Source organism: Xenia sp. Carnegie-2017, unplaced genomic scaffold, assembly GCF_021976095.1.
Source record: "Xenia sp. Carnegie-2017 unplaced genomic scaffold, XeniaSp_v1 HiC_scaffold_14, whole genome shotgun sequence".
In the NCBI taxonomy this organism is placed as follows: domain Eukaryota; kingdom Metazoa; phylum Cnidaria; class Anthozoa; order Malacalcyonacea; family Xeniidae; genus Xenia; species Xenia sp. Carnegie-2017.
In genome coordinates this window covers 3868827-3895578 of record NW_025813447.1, presented here as the reverse complement: position 1 = coordinate 3895578, position 26752 = coordinate 3868827, and the positions used below count along the sequence as shown (strand labels likewise).

General features: G+C 36.5%; 2 protein-coding genes across 3 annotated transcripts; one reads left to right on the top strand and one right to left on the bottom strand.

Annotated features, from left to right (window-relative positions):
- Window positions 1-71: 71 nt before the first annotated feature.
- LOC124435386 (coiled-coil domain-containing protein 77-like) lies at window positions 72-4309 on the top strand. 2 transcript variants are annotated; one of them, XM_046985321.1, is made up of 5 exons: window positions 72-697; window positions 1008-1332; window positions 2290-2711; window positions 3433-3735; window positions 4035-4309. In XM_046985321.1, exons 1-5 carry the CDS (start codon window positions 506-508, stop codon window positions 4188-4190), a joined length of 1398 nt encoding a protein of 465 aa, XP_046841277.1. In that variant the 5' UTR covers window positions 72-505; the 3' UTR covers window positions 4191-4309. The 2 variants fall into 2 exon arrangements, with proteins under 2 accessions (XP_046841277.1, XP_046841275.1); XM_046985319.1 differs by having other exon boundaries at window positions 1008-1338.
- Window positions 4266-26749, bottom strand: LOC124434310. Its single transcript, XM_046984197.1, is given in 19 exon segments — window positions 4266-4934; window positions 8671-8738; window positions 10036-10323; window positions 11194-11221; window positions 11809-11886; window positions 12794-12837; window positions 15613-15718; window positions 16337-16459; window positions 17089-17169; window positions 17236-17300; window positions 17374-17536; window positions 17862-17894; window positions 18629-18710; window positions 19635-19799; window positions 20999-21179; window positions 21977-22595; window positions 22627-23184; window positions 23187-23277; window positions 26184-26749. Coding segments are annotated over 19 exon segments (3117 nt in total). The 5' UTR covers window positions 26429-26749; the 3' UTR covers window positions 4266-4835.
- Window positions 26750-26752: the final 3 nt, after the last annotated feature.

Sequence of the window (26752 nt, the reverse complement as noted above, 5' to 3'; positions counted from 1 at the left end):
CACATGACGTATCGGCGCATATGATTGGTTCAATTAAATTTTGCACGACGTTTGATTGGTCAACTCGTTTTATCCAGTTCCGTCGCGGAGAGCAAACTGATTATGCAACATTATGACGACACAAAAATTGAAACAAAGGCAAAATTAACGCGTTTGAAAATTCGACAGTACCAAAATTTAACGAATAGCCAGTGTACCATATCATATTATTGACTGTTTCATTTCATAAATTCATAGAATTACAAAAAAAAAACTACAAGAAACATTAAGGGAACTTTAATAATCACGGAGAGTTGATTGAGACGGCATATTTTTTTCCTAGTCCTTTTTCATTGGGAAAGTACATCTAGTTCATCTTGTAATCACAGAAATAATAGGTATTTGAGAAAAGAAGCGAAAATACTTTTTAAAGCGAAATTGAAAGCGAATTAAGATATTTTAAATGAAACCAATTGGTTGAGCACTACATGACGTTTTGCCTTATAAAAGCGGTTATATTTCCAAGATGGCGGATTGTTATGACGAAAACGATGAAGCGATTTCTTCACTTCTACCGACTATCAACCAAAGATTAGGACACCTCAAGCCATCTCGAGAACTTCTTGAGTTCTATAGGAAGAAGATAGCCGAGTATGATGGAGAATATGAAGAAGTTTCAAGAAAGTTAGAACAGTATAAATGCACCTATGAAGAACAGGTTGGTATGTAAAATGTTGTAGCACATCAATGCTAAAATAAATGAACAAACTTTGCGCATTTTTATCATATTCAACCATCATCAAGTCATATATGTACGGCTCCGGACAGAGGTTGTAGGTTTTTATTCGTTCACTTACTGTGGAGTGTTGGCAGAGAAGAAATCCAGTTTATCTCCTATGCGGCTGTGCCGTTTGCAGTTTAAACCTCGGTTTAAACCTAATGCTGCATACTTCTTCACGTTTTTCTATTATCGTGGGGTAGACCCGTCCCTGCATTATTGAAAGTTTTAATTCTTACCCAACCCTTAGCACAAGATGCAGTGGGAGATGCGCCAACGGGAGGATGAAATCAAAGAGCTGCAGAAGGCGCTAAGCGATATGCAGGTGTATCTCTTTCAAGAAAGGGAGCACGTTCTAAGATTGTACGCGGAAAATGATCGCCTGAAAATACGCGAGGTCGAGGACAGGAAGAAAATACAACATTTGCTCACATTGTCACATCCGCCTGGAGGAGAGATTACGTATTTTAGGAAGAAGACGTCTGAGAGACCCGTCGTCGTGAAACATGCTAAACACTCAAAATCAAAAGACAGAAATTTGCTCGAAGGCAGGGGACCCGGGGGACATAAAAAAGGTATAGGTAAGAGAAAAAACCGCATAATGTGATTTTGGTTCTTTGCGTAAAGAGAATCCTTTGCTCAAAGAATCATTGTAAATGTAAAGGAGATAGATTTTATCAAGATTCACAATGACGACCGCGACCAATGCATTATGGTTAATAACGCTCGATTCGTCAATCTGATATAGTAATAGAAATGAGCAAGTCAAGTCTTTACATCGCTCGCGTTTCCAATTTCATATCAACTTACGGACAATGTGATTTTCAAATCAATTCTGTTGAAGTTTGATTCGCATGTAACTCGTGCGTTTTCCATGCAGTAATCTATGAAGAGAATTCTTTTCTTGGCTTAAGCTCCGAGACTTTAACTTCAAAATGCAGCAACTTCTCTTGTGTAATCAGTTGCCTTTAAACTCTTAATGTAGTTAATAGGTCGGTTGTAGAAGAGATAAATAGCGCTTTCCAACGGAATTGTCGACCTGATGTTGACCAATACGAAAATTTCTGTCCTACAGCGTGCAGTAAAGGATATAAATATATAGAAGATACACTTATTTGTATAGTGTATTAGATGCCTTGGTGATTGGTATGAAATCTTTCTCCTCGGGTTCCACGCCTGCTTTAAGAAAAAGACGTCTGACGGAGTAGTTTCCCGAAATGCATTGCGTTTGACAATTAAAGGCTTTCATGCCTCTCACCAGGGTATTTAATATGCCATTCAAGAGTGGATTTAAGTTTATTACCTGAAATAACTCTTTGTTTTGTAATGTGGAAGATAGATGAATAATGTAAAGTGGTAAAAATGCAAGTTCTTCAATGTGTTAACAAGCGATTACCGCTATTCAAACTTGGTTCATTACAACTTTTCGTTACACTAACAAAAAACAAGTTAAGTGTACTGTTTGTATTGGTATTAAATCGGCCGTAGGCTCTTAGAAAGCGAGATAATATTTCACTCGTTGTTTTGTGTAGAGCAAACGAAACAAAAGTTGTTGGAGACAGGAAACGCCACTGAACAAGAGAGAGACCAACAAACGTTATTATTACAAATTGAGTCGCTTCAAGCGCAGCTTGAGGAACAAACGAAACTTTCTCGCGAAGAAATTGACGCGTTGCAAGAAGACAGGCGCGTACGAAATGAAGAGTATAGCGCTTCGACGGAACGAGATCAAGACAAAGTCAAGAGTTTAACAGAAAAACTTCACAAGACTCAGGATCTTCTGTACCAAAGCACGAAAGACTTCCTCGAGCTTAAATATGAATTGAGGGAACGCGAGAGACAATGGATGATGGATAGGGATAGATTAGTACAGGAAATCGAACATTTTCGTAAGCAGGTCGATGTTTCTGGTAGCAGCGTACTGGAGGCAACAGGGATGTCTGTTGAACCTCAGGTACGTTCTGGGATATGTTATAGTCTCGCAGGTACCCCCCCAAAATTTGAAAATTTACCGGGCCAGGTTGTTGATATCCCTAGTTCTATATAAGTAGCTGTACGATTATGGGACTAAATCATTAGGAAAAAATACAGCACAATGTTGAACGCGTGCTATCTGAACTTGTTTATATGTGAGAACGCCAAAGACAAGGTAACGGCAGTCGGTCGGGTAGCCGGCGGACACTCATTCTATGATTCATAATCAGGGGCCGGTTGCACTAAGACCGAATAGCGCTATCCACTGGATAACAATTTTTTTTGAACGTTTGAAAAACCTCTTAAAGAGAAAAATATAAAATTTGAAATGAGCATTCACTAAAAGAAAATATTTCTTCCAAGACTGCAAACATTTTTATGTCGTAAGAAAAATACAAACAACTTTTTTACAAGTTTGAAATTTTTACTATCAAATGGATAACGTTACCCAGTCTTCGTGCAACTGGCTCCTGAAGTTTACATATAGCACGACTAGACTAGTTAAACCTCGACTAGACATAGACCAGTTAAACCTCGAACACTTTAGATAGATAGGTATATCTTGGTACAATTTGAAGCAGTATATACAACAGTCTGCAGATAAAATGTCTCACAGTTTTAGTTCAATCTCGTACAGAAAGTGTTAAATATTTACGTTGTTCAAAAACGTGCAAAAACGACTCTAAATTTTTTCATCCCAGGTCGCACAACTTCAAACGATCCATTCGCTAAAGGAGCAAGTGCAACAATCTCAAAAACTCGCCGATATGTACAGAGAACAATGCATAGGCCTTGAAGACGAGCTAGGTAGAGTGAAGGAGGAAACGGACGTTGGACGAGAGCTTTTCAAGGAGAGAAACGATAAAGTTAGCAGACGGTTAGCGTTAATGAATCAAAGATATGCAGCGTTGGAGAAGCGAAGAGCGCTGGAGGTTGAAGGATTCAAGAATGATATCAAAATATTGAGAAATAAACTGAAAAATGTCGAAAAACATTTGTTCAAGGTAAGATAAAAACGGAACATGTTTCACATAAGGAATTCGTTATCTAAGAATAGTGATTCAATAATAGCCATGATATCTGATATCTTGGCTCTGGCTCAACCGATTATTGCAATCGGATTTCTTTTACAGTCTTGACTAAGCTTAAGTCGTAACTTAAGTACATTCTATTGTCAGTAAAAGTAATCTCTTACGTCTAGATTTACTGGGGTTTAAGTGTCTCGACCTAGTGTGAAATTCAGGTGTGATCATGCCTATTATTGTCGGAGCTCCGGTAAACTATGATGCCCCTTTTTTTTCAGGTGACCGTTGATGTGCCGGTGGATGGCGATATCGATCAAGAAGTATTACGTAATGTTCATGCAACGACGGCGAGATCAAAGTATCTCGTGGGAGAACTACATCAACTTAAAGCGAAAATTTACTCTTTGGAAAACGACCTAAGACATTGTGGATAAAGTACATCACGCATTGTTCTTCAAACAACGACCTAAACTATTGTGTATAAAGTTCTTCAAACAACGACCAACAAATTTTGCAGTATTCTAACGAAATAAATCATTTAACAATTGAATAATTCATATTCACAACTCATTTTGCTTTGCACCATTATTTAACGTGCAAATCATTTTAAAGCATCAGAGTTCTATGACTCCGGACGATTGATTAAGATATATAGCAAAAATTCTTTACAAGTATTTATGTCTTTACAGTTGTTGTTGTCGTGAAATCCCCCCTGAATTGTGAACCCTACTTAGATAAGCAGGGGGACTATTGCGTAAAATAGTGTACATAAGTGTGCCAAGATTTCGATCACGCGAGTGATATTAGTTTAACAACGATAAATTGCTAAGAACACGAACGACACATGCGAATTTACTTCACCAGACGAAGGCTTCCGAACCAAACACAACGCAACCTAAACTTACGTCCACGCTTCTTCCCGCCACGAATGAGAGCATGTCGTCACGTGACCATCGGCGGGGACGCGATGAAAAACTCTGACTTCCGCTGTTCAGAAGTGGAACTAGTTTTGTGATGAGGAATCTTGATTTCCTCCAAGCTTCCAGTTGATTTTGTCATTTTTCTTTGGATGGGATTTTTCAACGCGCGCTTCGGGTTAAAAGACTGAATCGCTTGGTCACATTTTGAACGGAACCGTTTGAAGATGAAAGATCGGAGCCGATACCGGAAGTTGTGTCCTATAAAAAGATCACATGACAATTCTGCCAATTTCCAACAAAATAATATTTTTACATTTCTACTTTTTATCATTATAAGGGCAATTCACTATTTGCGAAACTGACATTCCAAACGATATATTTACAGGATATACTAAACATCTTAAATTCCTAAATATTGTAAATGTGCATTAAGTCGTAGCAAACTGAATGACGCCTTTGAATAGAAGATATTCATTCTATCATTACGAAGCTTAGCGACGGACAGCAAGCTTCAGCAAGACGCAACTTGAATGATGTTTTTTTACTTTCTTAGCTAAACTTCGCATATCGATGTCTTGAGTTGTAAGCAGCTAAAACTATGTCCTTTTCAAACGCCTTTACAAAGACCATACGACAAACAGTTCTATTCAAAATGAACGCGAAATCACGATTATATTCAGCCTCAGCGGTACGCATGCTGTGCAGTTACAGGTAGTACTTTATATAAGGTGCTGTTATGGCTAGTGCAAAATGAACGGTGCAGCTAGAGCTAGGCAAGACTTACATCGAAACATATGAACGACGAAGTGTCCAAGCCAAGAGAGCGCAATGTCACATATTGAACCAAGTCAGAGGTTTGGGCCCATCTTTCAAAATGCTACCTTTACTGTATGTTAGTATAAAGTCTGTTCCAAAACCTAAAATAGCGGTCTGTGGTTTTCCACACCAAATTAGTAGTTATTTGTGAATCTCTAGAATCATCCTGAATTATTTTTATAAACCTTGGATCATGAGCACATTACAGAAAGAAAGGGCATGATTCGAAATCGAAATCAGATGTTATTCGAAATCAGATAGCTACATTAATGTTACACTTCCTGGAATGCATCCAACACTATTTTTAGCGGTATTGAAAGGACCACGTGACATAATACTCCAAAATGAATGGTTACTTCATGTTGTTATTCCTGAGGTGTATCATGCAATATTATGATAATGTATGAGACGTGACATAACTGCTCTATAGCACGTCAAGTCAAGTGCTACTTTTAGTTCTAGGACGGCATAAAACCATCTTGATTGATTGAAACTTGCATAGACGTCCGACAAAATAACTGAGTTTTCTACAGTGTTTCATTTTGAGCAGAATCTTACAGACTACATTTGAAACTATTTCAGAAGCGCTGAGCATGAGAGCTTAATCAATGTCCTGAGGTATGTTATCGTTATGATAAATACTAAAGATTACTTAACATAGAAATAAGTATTATTTATTTTTTAGTTATATATGCTTAGTGAAACTTTTAGCGGGCTGCTTTTTTCCAGGCGGCTTTTTCATCTTTTTCTTTTTTATCTTTTCGCTTTTTTATCTTTTGCATAATTACAAAGTGAGATGTGAATTTTAAAGACGTGTAAATTGTTCAAGGAGATAGCGAAATGTGTTCAGAAGGTAGTTATCACAGAGAGAGCGAATTTTACTAGTCATCAAAGCAAACTTTGTAGAAAATAATTCAATTTTAGTCTCAACAGGTCACATACATACACCATTTTACAAAGTGAATTTCCTAATCATAAAAATCACAACATTAAAAACGTCATTTACCGTTAAGGTCGGTCCTTACTTAAAAAATATTTTCTCTCGGCAACAGAAGCGTCCCTTGGCCTTTGGCAACTTCTGAGATCCCATCAAAATATTTTTTCAGTACGGACCCCCAGCCCATAAATAACATATATGTATTATAAATTATGTAACATAAAACACGAAGGGCAATTCTCCCGTCACTAGTGTAATTCTGTAGTTATTTCTAGCTCCAAGTGTGTCTACAAATAACGAAGACCTTATGAAGTTTGTGATATTTATTACACCTTAGGGTAACTTTAGCTGAAAACATGTTGATGTTTTTCACTGTCTTTCTCAGCGTCACATGTGTAACCTTAGAGATACAAAGGCATCACTGCATCACATGTGTGACCTCAGAGATACAAAGGCATCACTGCATCACGTGTGTAACCCACAAAAATTGACGTTTTTCAAGACCTTTTCGAGCAGTGCCTTACTTGATGAGCATTGGCAAGGCAAAAAAATAAAAAATAAATGAAATACTACATCCAATAACCTTAATTTAAACTTAAATGGACATATTAACATATACCGCATCATACAAGGAGTTTTAAAATGTTTGCATGCGGGATCAATTTCAGAGAATTACCCTGTGTTGTATTGCGTAATTATAATATAAGTATTGTTCATATTTTGTACGTGTGGTGCAGCATAGCATAAGTGTCATACACCAAGACATTTTACATTAGAAAAGACCACGGAATACAACATTACCATTTGGTTCAAAAACGTTGAAATACTATGCTCGTTGAATATAAACGTTCAAATAGCTACTATGTTCCATGTGTTGACGAAAGGAGGTTTGATATATATTAATTCTTGTGTGATGGCTACGTATGAGTTGTAACATTGTCCAGCAAGTTAAAGTACAAATAACGGGAAAAAACTATTTATAAAATATACAGTATTAATAGTGTGTAAAAATGAATTTGACAATGGTGAAGAATAAACACCTTTTTTTGCTATAATACAGATGAGAGTGACACAGCTTAAATGATGTTTCTTCAGCAGAAATCAGAAAAAATAAAAGTAATATAACGCATAAATTAATCAAACAACTCAACATGTTGATGGATGACAGATGGGAACACGAAGACACTGCTTAAGAACACACAGCAACAATAAGGTACTGGTGTAAGGCAGACAACAACACCAAGGTACTGCCCAAGCACACAGCAGCACAAAGTTAAAACTCAAGAACGAAGATGTACACAAAGGTATTTCTCATGAACACACATATACAAAATGAAAATCCTCAAAGACTAACAGACACACAGAGGCCCATTTCAAGGACAAACAATTGCACAAAGGTTCCCTCAGGTAAACAGAGACACACAAAGACACAACTCAAGGACAAACAACTACACAAAGGTTCCTTCAGGAACACAGAGACACACAAAGACACAACTCAAGGACAAACAACTACACAAAGGTTCCTTCAGGAACACAGAGACACACAAAGACACAACTCAAGGACAAACAACTACACAAAGGTTCCTTCAGGAACACAGAGACACACAAAGACACAACTCAAGGACAAACAACTACACAAAGGTTCCCTCAGGTAAACAGAGACACACAAAGACACAACTCAAGGATAAACAACTACACAAAGGTTCCCTCAGGTACACAGAGACACAACTCAAGGACAAACAACTACACAAAGGTTCCCTCAGGTACACAGAGATGCACAAAGAAATCGCTAAGGGACACGCAAATACACAGTGTTAATGCTCAAGGACAAACTGTACAAAGTAGCAACAAGTCAAAATAAACAACTGCACAAAGGTACCGCTAGGGTACACAGAGTAACACAAAGGTACAAAAGTAACACATTTCAACATGGAGGTACCGCTCGAACATACAGAGTAGTACAAAGTAACTCAAATTTAGAACAGTTCTAGCGTCGTAAAATATGAGGCAAAATCAGTAAGACCGTGAAACTCGCATAGAATATAAAATTATTGTGAAAATATGTTAGCCTTCATATATTGCATGCCAGGAGTTTCACTTGATGGACAAAAATTCTAGCCAAATCCAACATCATTTAAGCTCTTCATATCAGTGTTGAATTAATTTGTACAACTGTGCGTTGACATAAAAGATCATTTAAATTTCTTGATAATATAATGAAGTACGATGACTTTTACTTACGCTTCCGCCGAAATCAAACGACGCCATACTTGTACTCTTCTGGAGGTTTTCATCGTAGAAATTGCCATCTGATAACAAGAAAGAAGAGAAAACGAAGAGTTAGCCGTTGATAATCTATTTGAATACTCTTCAAGCAATGCTGATTAATTAATTACGACGACTTACAATCAGCATACGAATTTCTGTAACTAACGTATAATATTCTACGAGAATGAACGATGAGTTTAGAGACAGTATTCTGCTGTTGCATGTTTGCAAATGAAGATCGTCCAGATCAGAGGAGTTCAGTTGTGGACTGTTGGCGTTGGTGTTGAGTGACGTTTTGACAACATTAGCTGTAAATGATGACGAAAACATCTACCGCTAAGGTTGGCAAAACGTCACACAACACCAACAGTGAACAATTCTTCTCAGTACTCAACTAACCTGGACAATCTACAACTACAATGTAACGATACTCCAGGGTTCAAACCATTGACTCAGTCCTATTGTTATAATTTATTATATAAACATTCCAAACTTGCTCTGGGTACATAAATACTAGTACAATTTCAAATGGTGTTCGACAATTTTGTCTTAATCACTTAGATGAGCAACGAAACAAGAATTATTTCGTAGCAACACAGCCCAGTTTCATTTCGGGTCTGTCCTTGTATGGGGAAGAGGATTTATTTGTGTGTTATACACCTCGTAATAATGATGCAAGTCAGGGCAGATTTTTGCAGCACCCCCAAAAAGAAAAATTCTAAAACTGCATTACGTACTGTAGACTATTATTATAGTAGTTTTGGAGGCTAGGAAAATGTACAGTAAGACTAAGTAAGAAATAGAACTTATCATTTCAAAGGCAATTACATATTTTATACATGCGCGTTTTCATGTAAACATTAAAATTGAAATAAATTACTAAACGTAAAGTGGTCTGTCACTTTGTCATGTCAACTCCTTTCGCCCTTTATTTTCTTGTCCTTGGTTTGTCATGTGTGAAAGCAACTGTTGTATTCATGAAAACTTCGCTCATGTAAAATGCGACGTTTGAAACAGGCCAATATTTGAATACATAATTTATATGAAGCTTTGTTGATTATTTAAGGAAGTACTGTACAGCTACACCAACTAAGATTTATAATACATAAAAAATCGTAAGAGGCTAATGACACTTTTATTACGCAAGATTCATATACGTACGTGTATGCAAGCCTATAAATCTACTATAACCCAAGGCCCTCGCACCTTTAGCTAGGGCAATGATGCACGCACCTTGTCAAATGTGCATTGACCCGCCCCCCGTACGTGTATGCAAGCCTATAAATCTACAATAACCCAAGGCCCTCGCACCTTTAGCTAGGACAATGATGCACGCACCTTGACAAATGTGCATTGACTCCATGATGCAATTAATACACGTCACAAAAAATTGCATTGTCACATATATATCACCTGTCTGATGAAGATCTTGTAAAGAACTGGAGAGAAGACTACTTCCCATATATTGGCCATGCATGGCGATGGAGCCTGGCGCGTTGACGAGACTCAGTGTATCAGGAGCAACATCTTTTAATCCATTGGAGTTAGAACGAAGCAAAGTCATCGATATTGTGTCGTCAAGGTTTCGACGACCAAAACTGATCGTTGCTGGAGCTTTCTTGCCCGCTAAATGAAAGAATGACAAGGTAGCACTTTCGTGCACGTTAAAGTTTAAGATTTAAAGGGGAACTTTCGCTCCCGCGGTAAATGAAACAATGACGAAGTGATCTGATGGGTAGTTACGTCATGCGATATGATGGCAGTTACGTCATTTGACATTTAGTAGTTACGCCATGTGACATGTGGTAGAATACGTCATGTGACATGATGGCAGTAACGTCATGTGACATGTGGGTAGTTACGTCACGTGACATGTGGCAGTTACGTCATGTGGTCAAATGGAAATTTTACAGTACAGTGTACAAAAATGGACAACGTATTTGATGAAACAGTTAGAAACTACTGATCGTAAAGCAAGGCTACATCAAATAACAGCCCGCATACGAAAAGTTCTGGCTCGGCTACAAAATCGAAATGAATTTATTTCATTGAGCACCGCAGTTAGAGCAAAAAGCGCACCCCCACACCCTGAATAGATATCTTAACAGAAGGTCCACTCGTGTCGGAACCTTGATGTTCAGCTATATTGCAATAGAAAATATAGATGTTTTAACAAATATACAGTTTTGCACTACAAAAGCTTGGAACCTTTTCTTCTTCGCAAGATGATAACTCTGTAAAAATTTCGGCAAACTTTTGTGCTTTAAACGTGAATTATTAGTAGTAAAATAGCATTCTCGTGCAATACTATTCCATATTGATTTTGTGAAAGTGTCTTGCTGGGAAGTCACGCATGCGTAGTGAAAAACTACGCCACGATTTTAGCCGAGTGGGCCTTCTGTTAGATGTCTATTCTGTGCCCATGCCCTGAATAAGCACTGGATCTAAGGCGCCTAAAGGAGTAAATATTAGTGGGGATCAAAAGGGATCACTTACCTATCCTTTCATTCTCCATCGTGCAGGTCTAAATATAAAATAAAGAAAATAAAACGAGTGCGCTGATTGGTCTATAGCTAAGTTAGCATTAGCTTTTGTAAACCGAGCTCAGTCAATTCAATCAATCATAGACAGTTTGCAAATCAATCATGAATAGATGTTAGAGGGTAAATTAAAAAATTGTTTTAAATCAATCTGTTTTGCATTATTGTTATTTCATGAAAGAAACAAAAAATGTTTTTTATGTGTTTGCACTGGCTCAAGTAATCTTCCAAGACGTCTGTGTAAACCAAACTGAGATTTAAACCAATGACATTCATTATACCGTTATCATGAAAGCAGCATCTAACACAATATTGGATCGCTTAATGCATTCTCTTGAAAAAACTCGAAAATTCAAATATTTTCCAAGTGTACTAGCATCGTAATATTACTTGAAATTGATAAAGAAAAGGAATAAATGGAGAAGGCGTTTACTGGAAAGATAATGAATAAAAATAATTTTCTCCAGAAATGACCAATTATTTCGCTAAGAAAACCACATAGTAGTTTTTAAAATTTGTGCTTTCTTCTCCACTGGATACAGCAAACATTAAAGAACATGAATATACACACCTCTTCGATGCAGTCGCGAAGCTCGTTGACAAATGTCGAACGTATATCTTCTTTCTTTGCATGAAAATTGATAAGAACCTATAATACGTGAAATTAACATTGAAGGTAAGTCGAGCGATTGGACGTTGTGACGTTGACTATGAACCATAAGGTGACAAAAATTGAGAATGAGGGGGGTGGGGTGGAGCGTATATTCGACCATTATCATGGTATCATGGGGAAATATTTATCGTAAAGTGAATGGTTTGAACGATGACGTATGAACCAGACAGCATTCAAATACGGCGAATTATCTAATAGATTTGTGGTAGTGTAGACACTTAAGCATCCTCAGCTCAATCTAACACTAAAAATAAAAAGGAAAGATGGCAACTGCTAAGGTTGCCGAAACGTCAGCCAACATCAACACGAACAGTCCTTCTCAGAACTCTACTAACATGGACGATCTACATCTACAAACATCAAATGCTATTTATCTCGATTATACAGAGTATAAAAAAAGTAAACAATTTTAAGAAATTTAACTCAAGTTTATACATATGCGCGGCGTACTTATGCTCTTCATTAAATTTTCTGAAATTCTAAAGACCAAAATCTTCATTCCACGAAATCAAAACTGATTTTCATCACTTCATTCCTGCTTGTATAAAAATTCAGTTTTGGCAACCGCTCTCCTGTTTTTCGAGGTTCAATTTCCTGTTTAATCTAAGAGTTGCATTGCACTGAGGATATTAAAGTGCCCATACTACCACAAATCCATGCGACATTTTCCCGAAATTCACAGTCCACTAAGCATTTCAAAACTGTCTATTTTTTCCTTATACAGCTTATAGCAATAGCAATCATTTCGTTTAAAAAAATAAAACATGAGTTCTTAGGTTCAACATTACTCAGGAGCTTGCGCATTTTACATTGCTGACAAAACAACTAATCTTCAGTATAAGTATCTTTATAAATCACTTTTTTAGCACAAACGGCTACCTACTTCGTCATTGATTTTGCTAATGATTCGCACACCGTATTTAAAATCTGAAAAGGAAAATAAAAAAACAATACATCAATTCATGAAGATCTTCAGTCGAACTCCGTGATGTGATCTTAAAGTGTGTGATCTATAAACTGTGCGATCTCTATTCTTAGTGACCCATAAAATTTCATCGGTAAAACGCATGAAAAGTGCAGTTGGCATCAAACATCGCAGGACGCAAACATGAAACAAAATTGTATAGTTATGAAAAATAGATAGACCACCGTTGAATACTTCGTGCTTTAGTTTCGCCACCAAAGATTAAAAAAAGTTGGAAATATAACCTTCAAGTACAATCGTATAGTTCTCATGGCTGATTTGTTGGAAATATAACCTTCAAGTACAATCGTATAGTTCTCATGGCTAATTTGTTGGAAAGATAACTTCCAAGTACAATCGTATAGTTCTCATGGCTAATTTGTTGGAAATATAACTTCCAAGTACAATCGTATAGTTCTCATGGCTAATTTGTTGGAAATATAACTTCCAAGTACAATCGTATAGTTCTCATGGCTAATTTGTTGGAAATATAACTTCCAAGTACAATCGTATAGTTCTCATGGCTAATTTGTTGGAAATATAACTTCCAAGTACAATCGTATAGTTCTCATGGCTAATTTGTTGGAAATATAGCTTCCAAGTACAATCGTATAGTTCTCATGGCTAATTTGTTGGAAATATAACTTCCAAGTACAATCGTATAGTTCTCATGGCTAATTTGTTGGAAATATAACTTCCAAGTACAATCGTATAGTTCTCATGGCTAATTTGTTGGAAATATAACTTCCAAGTACAATCGTATAGTTCTCATGGCTAATTTGTTGGAAATATAACTTCCAAGTACAATCGTATAGTTCTCATGGCTAATTTGTTGGAAATATAACTTCCAAGTACAATCGTATAGTTCTCATGGCTAATTTGTTGGAAATATAACTTCCAAGTACAATCGTATAGTTCTCATGGCTAATTTGTTGGAAATATAACTTCCAAGTACAATCGTATAGTTCTCATGGCTAATTTGTTGGAAATATAACTTCCAAGTACAATCGTATAGTTCTCATGGCTAATTTGTTGGAAATATAACTTCCAAGTACAATCGTATAGTTCTCATGGCTAATTTGTTGGAAATATAACTTCCAAGTACAATCGTATAGTTCTCATGGCTAATTTGTTGGAAATATAACTTCCAAGTACAATCGTATAGTTCTCATGGCTAATTTGTTGGAAATATAACTTCCAAGTACAATCGTATAGTTCTCATGGCTAATTTGTTGGAAATATAACTTCCAAGTACAATCGTATAGTTCTCATGGCTAATTTGTTGGAAATATAACTTCCAAGTACAATCGTATAGTTCTCATGGCTAATTTGTTGGAAATATAACTTCCAAGTACAATCGTATAGTTCTCATGGCTAATTTGTTGGAAATATAACTTCCAAGTACAATCGTATAGTTCTCATGGCTAATTTGTTGGAAATATAACTTCCAAGTACAATCGTATAGTTCTCATGGCTAATTTGTTGGAAATATAACTTCCAAGTACAATCGTATAGTTCTCATGGCTAATTTGTTGGAAATATAACTTCCAAGTACAATCGTATAGTTCTCATGGCTAATTTGTTGGAAATATAACTTCCAAGTACAATCGTATAGTTCTCATGGCTAATTTGTTGGAAATATAACTTCCAAGTACAATCGTATAGTTCTCATGGCTAATTTGTTGGAAATATAACTTCCAAGTACAATCGTATAGTTCTCATGGCTAATTTGTTGGAAATATAACTTCCAAGTACAATCGTATAGTTCTCATGGCTAATTTGTTGGAAATATAACTTCCAAGTACAATCGTATGGTTCTCATGGCTAATTTGTTGGAAATATAACTTCCAAGTACAATCGTATAGTTCTCATGGCTAATTTGTTGGAAATATAACTTCCAAGTACAATCGTATAGTTCTCATGGCTAATTTGTTGGAAATATAACTTCCAAGTACAATCGTATAGTTCTCATGGCTAATTTGTTGGAAATATAACTTCCAAGTACAATCGTATAGTTCTCATGGCTAATTTGTTGGAAATATAACTTCCAAGTACAATCGTATAGTTCTCATGGCTAATTTGTTGGAAATATAACTTCCAAGTACAATCGTATAGTTCTCATGGCTAATTTGTTGGAAATATAACTTCCAAGTACAATCGTATAGTTCTCATGGCTAATTTGTTGGAAATATAACTTCCAAGTACAATCGTATAGTTCTCATGGCTAATTTGTTGGAAATATAACTTCCAAGTACAATCGTATAGTTCTCATGGCTAATTTGTTGGAAATATAACTTCCAAGTACAATCGTATAGTTCTCATGGCTAATTTGTTGGAAATATAACTTCCAAGTACAATCGTATAGTTCTCATGGCTAATTTGTTGGAAATATAACTTCCAAGTACAATCGTATAGTTCTCATGGCTAATTTGTTGGAAATATAACTTCCAAGTACAATCGTATAGTTCTCATGGCTAATTTGTTGGAAATATAACTTCCAAGTACAATCGTATAGTTCTCATGGCTAATTTGTTGGAAATATAACTTCCACGTACAATCGTATAGTTCTCATGGCTAATTTGTTGGAAATATAACTTCCAAGTACAATCGTATAGTTCTCATGGCTATATACACAAGTAGCATGCATACTGTCATTCTGCCAAATAATCTTTAAAAGCTCACAAGCTGCAAATTGCACTGATGCACACATAGATCGAAATAAGGCATAGTTTACTTACAATTAGTGCGAAAGAGAGCAAATTTGATGTCGATGAGTTGATAAGAGCTCTTGTAACTATAGTAGTGAATTCCCTTTTGTCCAGCTTGTCCACGTTCTTTGGTCACCTGGAAAAAGAGAAAAAGGATTATTTCTTTAAATACGCGAATATATTGTTTATTGCCAAGGATTGTAGAGGATGCAAGACGGAGGGGTAAAGACCGGGGTTGGCAGGAGCAAATGTAAAGAATGAAAGAGAAAGGAAATGAAAGTGAAGAGGAGTTATACAAAAGATTATTTCACAATCTCATTTCTAGCTTAGATAATGTAAGAAGGAAACGGTTGCGATCATGAATGCAACGTAAGATATCAACTTACCACTATACTTATTTCTAACCAAGGTTATTTCTAGCTTAGATAATGTAAGAAGGAAACGGTTGCGATCATGAATGCAACGTAAGATATCAACTTACCACTATACTTATTTCTAACCAAGGTTATTTCCAGCTTAGATAATGTAAGAAGGAAACGGTTGCGATCATGAATGCAACGTAAGATATCAACTTACCACTATACTTATTTCTAACCAAGGTTATTTCTAGCTTAGATAATGTAAGAAGGAAACGGTTGCGATCATGAATGCAACGTAAGATATCAACTTACCACTATACTTATTTCTAACCAAGGTTATTTCTAGCTTAGATAATGTAAGAAGGAAACGGTTGCGATCGAAGATATCAACTTACCACTAACAAATCATTAAAAATGAAGACAACTCTGTGATGTGGTTTCTCTTTCTTTCTACCTCCTTGTTGGATTTCGTAAAGCGTAGTGACCTGTCGTAGTTGACGATGTGGAAGTGCTAGTGTCTGGAAAATAAAACACAGTTCACAGTTGATTAAAAGAATACTGAGACTAGTTGATGCAGGGCACCTTATCCAGCTAGCATAATATTTTAGCAACTCCATCTAGTATTGTTCTTAAGTAGTCTCTTCACCTCCCCCCTCCCTAATCGCATCAACTAGGACAACTATCTGAGCAATTAGGAAAAGTAAAGAAAAATGACGAAAAGGGGAGGGGAGAACTAGGCCATCCTTGACAAGACGACAATTTCATAAGGCATAAAATAAATCATAATTTGAAAAAGGACATTTTGTAAACTTAAATGCAAGTTACCAAACAAGACAATTAAAAGTGTGAAATTTTGGTTTTAGTTCAAAACCATCATCAGACAATTGTCTTGTTTAATAACTTGAATTTAAGTTCACAAGATGCTCTTTTTCGGAATACGTTTTATTTTAAAACAAGCCAAGCCAATGTAGATAAGTTAAGCAAGACAACAAGTTCATTTCTAATACAAACAATAGCAATATATTCTCTATTAACGATATTTACTATCCTCCCCACACACTCATGTCCCCCCCCCCACACACTCATGTCCCCTCACACACACAAGCCCCCTCCCCGACTAAAACATATTATAAAATTCCTTTCTTACCGTCCAAGGAACTTTACCCAAGATTTGCTTTTCATATTTTTGAATAGCATGAAGATTGTCAGGGCCAGTCCTGAACTCTCTCTAAAGTATAACATTCAAAAAGTCAAAGTAATGTGAAACTCGTAAATAAAAGATATAAAAGTTTACCTTCTCAACACGATCATAAATTGCAGACAACTGCTCGGACGGTAAGTCGCCTCCATCATTCGTACCTGAAAAAAACAAGAAATTAAGGAAGCTAGTTCCTTCGCTCTTTTCAGACCATTTTGCGATCTTAACACCGACCTCTCAAATTTCGCATGAACTCTTCTTTCGACATTTTCCGCTTCACGTTCGGGCTGTGCAGGTCAGTATTTAACATGATGATGGCGAAAGAGAGAACCAGTACGGTGTCGGGATTGTTACTGACCTTGTCCGGATTTGCATCCACGTACGCCTTCGAGAATTCCTAAACACACAACGTCATATGATGTCATAATCGGTGACATCATAGGTTGTCCTTAACATGAACGATAGTCGGTTTGTCAAACAATTTAGTGCACAATTTCCAGTGTATTGGAGGACAATCACGAGACCGAATCAAACTAATATGAATAATATGGATAAAAAGCGCTAATTCGCACAAATATCCCCACAAGTAGAAATCTTGCTCACCAAGAGTGCATGCAATGAAAAGTACCCAGACAAAGTTCTTTTCGAGACAAAATCGATTATTTCATAAGAGTTCTCCCCTTCCCCCCCCCCCTCTCATAACTCCATAACACAACACATACCTCGACGATTCTTTCGATTTTTTGTGCTTCTCCCTTTTGAGTAAAACATAAAAAAGGTTTATCATGAGAATCAAGCATCCAAATTAGACGATCTACTGCTCCGATTTTACTTTTACAAGATTAGGCATTCACAACAACTAGTCGACAGAAATAGTACGCGCATGCGTTTTGGATACGTCCGATTTACAGACTTCAGCTTGCTTATAATTGGTCAAAATTAAAGATGAAAATAAGAGAAACCGTGTAAGTGTTCTTACATAGTGTGTTGACAAACGGAGTATAAATCCTACAACAAGTAGTTTAGCTAGTTAGTTAACAATACGTTGTTGCTTTTTTAAACTGTGCATCGAAATCGGATAAACAAAGAAACAAATAAAAGGCTTTCATCTTCTGTTTTCATACGACTTTATTGCAGCAACGTTGGTACGTAAGTTACTTAAAAAGAGCCAATGATCAACAAAACATGAAATTAACATAAAGACGTTTAACGATATGGGTTTTCTACAAACATGGCGGACAATGAAAATACGCGTTGAGTACGCAGTGGAAAGGATCATATGAATAATAAAGGTTTTAAGGTTCAACGTCAAAAATTACTCCTGATGAGAACATCGGAACATGACATACATAGTACATTTCTATGAACATGGTTTTTCTATCAACATGGCGAAGAGAGAAAAGACGTCATAATCATCAACAAGCGTCATATACAACTGCTTAGTTGAAATGGGCGATTCATTGCTAATTTCTATATTAATTCTCCTCACCGGCATGCGGAAAAACGTCTGAAAATGGCGCAAGGCATCGTCGACCTCTCTCCCTTCCAATACCATGGACTTAACAAAATATCTAAAAGAAACAGAAAGTCATTATAGTAAGGTAAGGCGATAAGACAATACAAATACACAGGATGTATAAAAAAACTGAACAGATAGGAAAATATCGCCAAAGATATCAGCGCGCAAGATCTGCAAAAACCTTTGATGAAATAATTGGTTGGACTTCTGATGGTTTATCTGACAGTAAAATTTTTCCAAATAATAAAAATAATTTAGAGCGGGAATTGTGGTACCGGGAAGCACTTTTGAAATAGCTTGCGCAAAAAAAAAGACAAAAAAAACCACAATCGGAACACATAGGGTTGAAATATGATACATATTGTTCAAGCTTACAAAGTTTCTTGAAATTTGGCCTAAGGGTGCACACAAATGCTAGGCACCCAAATTGCAGATTATTTTGCACTTTACATCAAATTTACATATAATTGACGAGGATTCTAAGAGGATGAATATATTGTTTTGAATTTTTCTTATATTATGAAAAATTCAAAATAATCCGCAACTTGAAAACCAAACGTTCGCGTACGCATTATATTTCCTAAAACTTTGTAAGCCTGGGAAACATGTGCCATATTTTAACCCTACGTGTTCCAATTGCTTTTTAGCTGCGTAACATTCGTGCGCAAGCTATTTCAAAAATACTTCTCGGTAACACAATTCCCACTCTATAAATGGTTATTATTTGTGCAAATTTTACTGTCAGATGAACCATTGCAAGTCAAACTATTTCCACCAAAGGTTTTTGCAAATCTTGAGCACTGATGACTTTAGCGACGTTTTCCAAACAATTCGGGTTTTTTTTCATACACCCTGTATATTGCCACAGTGAGAAAAAAACATGTCGAATTCAGTTGAACCCTTTATCGAGCAAGTGAAACTACCGTAAATGCAATCACGCAGAAGTACTACAGGTGAAAAGCATATACGTACGCACCTTAACACAATCATGCTGAGAGGGTTTCTCAAGTCACCGAGATAATCGCCAATTTTCTGTTTATTTATTCCAGGCTCCTCCTTCAAGAACTTGCAAATCCCTTCAACATCATCTTCATGAAGTACTCCGGTGTCCACAAGATAATCCATCCCTTTCTTCGGTTTTCTATGTAAATACATACATTGAAGTATCGTCTGCCGTATGAAGAGTAAGATTGTTATCAATATTATTGCATGGGGAGGAGCAACCAGGCCCGGTGAAGAATTTCAATCCCGGATGAAGAATTTCAATCCCGGATGAAGCATTTCACTCCCTTGCCTTAGAAATTTCCCGCTAAGCGTTATTATTTGGTACTGAAAACAAGAGTTCGCACATCGCAGTTAGTAGTTGCCATTGAATTGCTGAAAAATATTGTTTAGTTTACAGAAAACGTGCATATCACGATGTAATCTGGCTTGTGTTTTAAAGAATCATTGTCAACCACAGTGCAACGCGCCCTCAAATGATCTTTAAGGCGATTTTCTTCGTTGAATAAACAGACAAACGTTGTATTAGTATGTATTCCTTGGATATTTTATACATCTTTTGTGGATGTAATAAAAATTTGTGTCGTTTTGGGATCAATACAGTATTTTCAGATGCTTGCTAGTGATATTTTTCATAAACGTATCTGTTTGGGTGAGTAAGGAGCTGTTCACATGAGCCAGGCAACCGGGATTCAGCGAGGCGTGAAATGAGTTTGAGTCATTGAAAGGAGTAAAAACTTTAAGCGCAAAACTTACAACCTTTTCTTACAAGCCTCATATGTCATTTTAGTCGCAATTTTCAAGTCAGGCTAAATTATTTGTTTTCATTTTAAAGTTTTTGTGAATTTGCAAATTCAGAGCATAAAGAAATTGCTGAAATAAGTTTTTTGTTGTGAAGTATTTTATCCTAAAGTAATCTTTTCGATTTGCCAAAATTATTTAACGCTTCGCTGAATCCCAGCTACTGGGCTCATGTGAACAGCTCCTAAACAATTATTCAAAACTCTGTCCTTAACGGTTAAAAACATGCCTTTCAACAGGAAGACCAAAACTTCTATAGTCAAAGAGTCTATAAGAAAGATCCTCGTGTTTTGGAAGAAATTATCATATTTAGCAGGAATATAAACGAACAATAGACGCGCGTTGCATTGTGGTTCACAACATTGTTTAATACGTGTGTATTCTAAAAATGCTCCGTATTTACGGCAAATTCTCCGCGAGATACAAAATAAGAAAATATGAAAAACTTTCTAGAGCCAACGCTGTATGCATGATAATCTTCAAGCGTGGATACAGTTTTCAAACGACAACATGGAAATATCGTCAACTAAAACATACCTGTTAAAATGATTGATGCCGATACGAACGTCTTTCGCCCTATTTTCATAAAAGGTTTGCATAATACTGGAGGATGGCGATAGACTACAGCCACCCAGACTGCTTGTGTCGTCCGAATACAAATGATTCAAGACGGGCCAACTGCGTGAGTGATTATCGTTGAAGCTATCGAAACTGTCTTCTGGAGAAGAGAAAAAAAAAGCCTTGTTGAGCAGACAATTTGTAAGAATGAATAGTTTTCAAAAGAATATTAATAGTGGAAAATATAAGCTTCGACATCAAATCATTCCTGTGAATTCACCAGACTAAAGTATCTCTGTATACTTTATATAAGTTTCAACCAGTGGCGAAGCCTGTCCAGTTTTTACTACTTGACAAAAGTCGTAAATTTTTCGCAAAATTATTTACGGCAAAATTTTTTGGCAAAATTATTACTCATTTCCTTCGAAAATTTATTCCCTTCGTTGTTTTTGCAGTGATTGAATACAGTAATGTTTGCATTGTAGGAGTAAATAACGGGATTGCTTTGCTACTGATTTAAACATAAGATCATTCACGATGAAGCTAGTAGAGACTGTAGAGCATAATAACTAAAGCTTCAGCATCAGACCATTCCCGCATGATGAAGGTACTAAAGACTGCAAAACATAACACAAGCTTCAACATCAGATCAGTCCTGATGAAGGTACTAGAGACGGCAGATTATAACACAAGCTTCAACATCAGATCAGTCCTGATGAAGGTACTAGAGACGGCAGAACATAACTCAAGCTTCAACATCAGATCAGTCCTGATGAAGGTACTAGAGACGGCAGAACATAACTCAAGCTTCAACATGATCAGTCCTAATGAATAACTAGATTGGAGAACACACATGAACTTAAGTTTCTAGATCAAATCAGCCCGATATGAACACACTAAACAAGACTAAACAAAATCCAGAGAAAAGTTCTATATTTAGATAGATTCGTGTCATACTTGATTCATTAATGAGGTGAGCATCATTTCCAATCATTTCATCATGACATACTGATGGTCTTTCATCATTATTTGCCATAACAACGTCATCAGTTTGAGCACAAATTTCACCTTCGACGTCATCCACAGGTTCACATTCAACATTTTCAACAGTTTTAACATCCACGTGATCCATAGGTTCAGATCTTATACTGTGAATAATTTTATCATCTACGTTATCCGTACTTTCACAATTCATATTCTCAATAGTTTTGACATCCACGTAGTCCACAGTTTCACCTTTCATATTATCAATAGTTTTACCATCTACGTTATCCACAATTTCACCTTTCACATCATCAATACTCACACCATCACCGTTGTCTATAATCTCACTTTCGGCGTTATTCAAGATTTGTTTTGTTATCTCGGTACTCTGTTCAGCATTACCTTCACAGTCAACTCCCTCGACAAGCTGTGCTCCGGATGTTTCCACCGATATTTCAGGAGATTCATCAACGGTGGTGATTTGACTACCACGTAACGAGCTTAAGCTATTACTACGAGATCCTTCGGTAACACCTTCTTTTGTCTTAAATAATATCTGTTGGAATACTTCATCAATAACCTTCTGCTGTCCCGCTATCATTCAAAAGAGTCTTACTAATCTCGATACTCGATATGTCCTCGCTGACCTTGCGCACAGACATATCAACTAATGGCTTCCCCGACGCGCTTTGCACCTGCTCAAAGTCGGAGTCAATATTAATATCGGTTGAAATCGGTTTCAAGTCATCTCTGCTTGGGCTTTGTCCTAATTTCTGCTCCGAAATTTGTGCTAGCTTTAACGTCATTTCCGTACCGTCGTTTATGCTGGGACTTCGTACAGGACTTATGCTACAGGAACGAGATGGGCTGCGTGAAGAACTTCGCCGACTACGTCGGCTCTTCCACGATGATCGTCTTGCTTCGCTCTGTGTCCGTAAACGTGCGTAAGTCCTCTTCATTGACCAACGTCGAAATTGTTGTTGTATAATCTTTGCGGCTTTATGTGCCCGTTCTTTCCCACCGTACTTCTTTTCGAGCATTTGTACATGTTTGTCGGAAATGTCCGGAGAGAGTTCGTAAAAGGAATTTCGGGTTTTCCTATCGGAAAAACTCGGTTTTTTCGGCGACAAGGCGCAGCGCGCGTTTGGCGTACTTGAAACTTTTATCGATATCCGAGTTTTCCATCGGCGTCAATCAAAGTTTTTCCCGCTTTTTCTGGACTCCATAATACATTTGACGATGGCGTGTTGAGCGGTGACGAAAGAGCAAGAGTTCTGGAAATGCAAATAAACAAACATATGATAATGACAGCACAAGATGTTTTTCTTCATTATTTATTGCAACGAACTGTCCTCAATCTTTAATCTTTGATAATTTCCCTGTACATAACGCTAAAGAAAAAGATTTTTTGAGTACGGGAATCCGAAAATCTCCTCTTTCTGACGAATCAATAAGCGAAAAATTACCGAAAGACTAGTGGACTACCCGGTTTCAAATCAACTCGTGATTTCCAATACAAACGAATAACCATCATCTCAAGAATTTATTCATAACGCGAATCTCTAAATTACCAAATAAAGAAAAACTATGCGTGTTGTTCGAAAACACGAAGTTGCTTTTACTAAAATATGTTAGGTGAATTTTGGGTGAAGAAGCCTAAACATTCGAAACACGTAAATTGCGGCGATAATTAACAAATTAACATTATTTTGGGGTCAATTGATCGAAAATTATCAACGTAACTGCTAATTACATTGTAATACACATATCTGAAAACTGGAGCGTATGAAACATCATTAGCACTTAGTACCCCATTTCTAAATATCGTACGTCTTACTATTAAATGATCAAGAACGGTTCTATCTTCAACAATATCCCTTACAGAGATGGCTGAACGTAATCTTTCGCTTTATTTCGCTCTTGATCGCAATGATTTAACATTACATAAAACCATGCGATGCCATTCTTTGGGTGACGAATTGAAAAACACCTCTGTATTCTTTATAATCAGGTTGAGAAAGTAATGTTTTTTTACAAAATCAGCTGAGCACATAACTTGACAACTGAGATAAGCCATAGATATTGAAGTGTCAAGTGAACCAGATACATGTGCACAGTGCAAAGTGTTATCATATATGCAAATATTTTACCATATTTGGTGAAATGAGCTTAAACACTCCCCCCTGTTGTAAATTTTGCAACTATATAAAGCAGGGGGCAAGTCTGAGCTTGTCAAACAAAATCTAGTAAAAACATTTGTATGTATGGCCACACTGCATGTATACCACAATGCACTTTGATAATGTAGAGTGTCATAGCTGTCAATACCAATGTATCATAATGCAGTAAATGCACCTCAAAGCTTATAAAAGCTTAGACTCGTAGGGTAACAAGCCCACAAGTTTTAGTCATGCCTTGTAAATTTTCGACCACTACAATTTATTCATTTCTTAAGAAAGCTACAGATTTGCACACACATATTTGCATAGCAGGCATCAATTAGCAAGCTGGTTTAGCTAGCTATTATAAGTTTATGTTAAGATTCCTTACTCCTTGAGCAATTGTCACTATGTACCACAATGCAAAGCTATTACTCTATACAAGGAGAAAACCTCACTGAACGTAACTACGCAACCCCCAACAATATGTATCGACCAACTGATAGAAGATTATTACAGCACACTTGTCCTAAGTCAACAGAATCCAAGTGTATTATCTTCCATTAATGATTGTTAGTAAATTTCAAAAGTTTCATATATACTGGATAGATTAAGAAGTGTGCAAGGAGGGAGAAAGTGCGTAGGTGGTAGAGCTGAGGGAGTACTGGGGTAACTATATGCTATGCAAATCTCACCTTATAAGAGCTAACAAACATCCAAAATTTTAGGTCATTATTAGTCCACATGTTACAAGTAAGGCAACTTTAAATGAGTGAAATATTTTGACTTCTCCAAGTCATTCTGGTAACTTCCATAAGTTCCACTCAACTTAAAATGTCACAGCATAAGTTGAACTGATAAACTAGTGCATTAATGTTCTTGATTGTAAGGTCATCATTGTTCATGTTCTATACATTGAAGTACTCATTCAGCTTGAATGTAAAACTTTCACAGCAGTAATAAAACAATATGATTTCTTATACAGTCATCAAAAAAATTCAAATGACATATAGGTTCAACCTTTCCTTTTAAAGTTATTCACATTGCATGTAGTGTGTCATGAATGAACAGGAAGTTCTTTGTTCCAAAAATTTTCGCTTTACTGACAGAAAAACACGGCTTTTCGTCTTAACTAAAGTATTTTCAACAAAATTTTTACTATTTTCTACATATGCCATGCAATCTGGGACACATAGAAAGTTTCTCAAAACACTGATCTTCGTCAAAATCCATGCAAAGAATGGAAAACAGCCCCCTTACTGCTAGCAGAATATTTTTTACGCTCTGGCAAGCTCTTTTCGTGAGAAATATAATATAAAATAGTTCGTCATAGGGGAAACTAAATTTAAGAAGTAAAAATGAAAACAAACCTCTCGGGAGTTAGAAATAAGACTAAGGCTGCTTTTGGGGGTGTATAAAAATCGCTAAAGGATCAATCATTCATGTTCATGGCCATTCAAACTGCTTGAGCTTAATTAATTATTAAATATTGCTATTTCAAAAATATTTCGCCACACATGTCCTTATTTTATTGCCATGCGGGATATTTAAACTGTAAATTCCAACTGCTTGTGAAATGTTAACAATGCATGTTCGAGAAAGAAAGATTTTTTTAAAGTATAAACAATGACGGGTTTGAGAGAGTATGAGATATTACGAGACGATGACTACATCCGTCTATGGCTTCTACTACAATTAAATATCAGGTCACACTTCTTGGTGTTTATGTCTTGCCGCATTCTAAGCTTTAACGATAAGCAACGATAGATGGTAGGGTACAATAACTAATAAAGTCAACTAGTCAAGCAACTTTCGAACGCCGGTAATGTTTACTTGGAAGTCTTATAGCACTGTACTAAACAAGAATGCTACCTTTGCGCTTTCCTAAAAAATAATTCGAGCTTTAGACAAATGACAAACTTCGTCTTTTCGAAGCATCACTTCATTAAACTGACAGTAGGAAAACGTCTTGTACAGTACTAAAAAAGGACAACGTACTTTAAACGTTTGATGGTACTAACCGAGGCCTTTGAGTTTCGTCGTTCTTTCCTCCGTTGCTAACTTGTCCATTTGTGCACTTATCCTTCTGAAATGCTTCCAATAAACCTTTTAATCCTTCATTTTCTATTTCCAGTTCTTGTACTAGGGCGCTTAGTCGAGAGTTCTCCGTACGAAGCGTTTTAATCTCGTTGTGCTTTTGCCGAAGTGATTCATTTTGAGCTTTTACAACTTCCTTCAACTGTTCGACCAAAGAAACTTGATTCATGTCAGTTTATTTATTGGCAAGATTTTTACAGAATGGACGAAACGGACACATACTTCAGATTCATAGGCAACAAATGTAAATAAAACTTGCTCAATTCATGTTTACTTTGGTCACAGTATAACTCAGCGGAAACGTCCATTTTGAACGAATATTTGTGAACGAACCCAATGGACACGTGGTACGATTCCACCAGTAACATTTTAGGAGAATTTGAGTGCTTCCGGGTTTTTCAAATTGCAAAAGAATTGTATGTGTATTTGTTTGTCTCCCGAACAAATATCGAACTTACCCTTTCATTAAAAAAGTTAGTCACGCAAACTACCT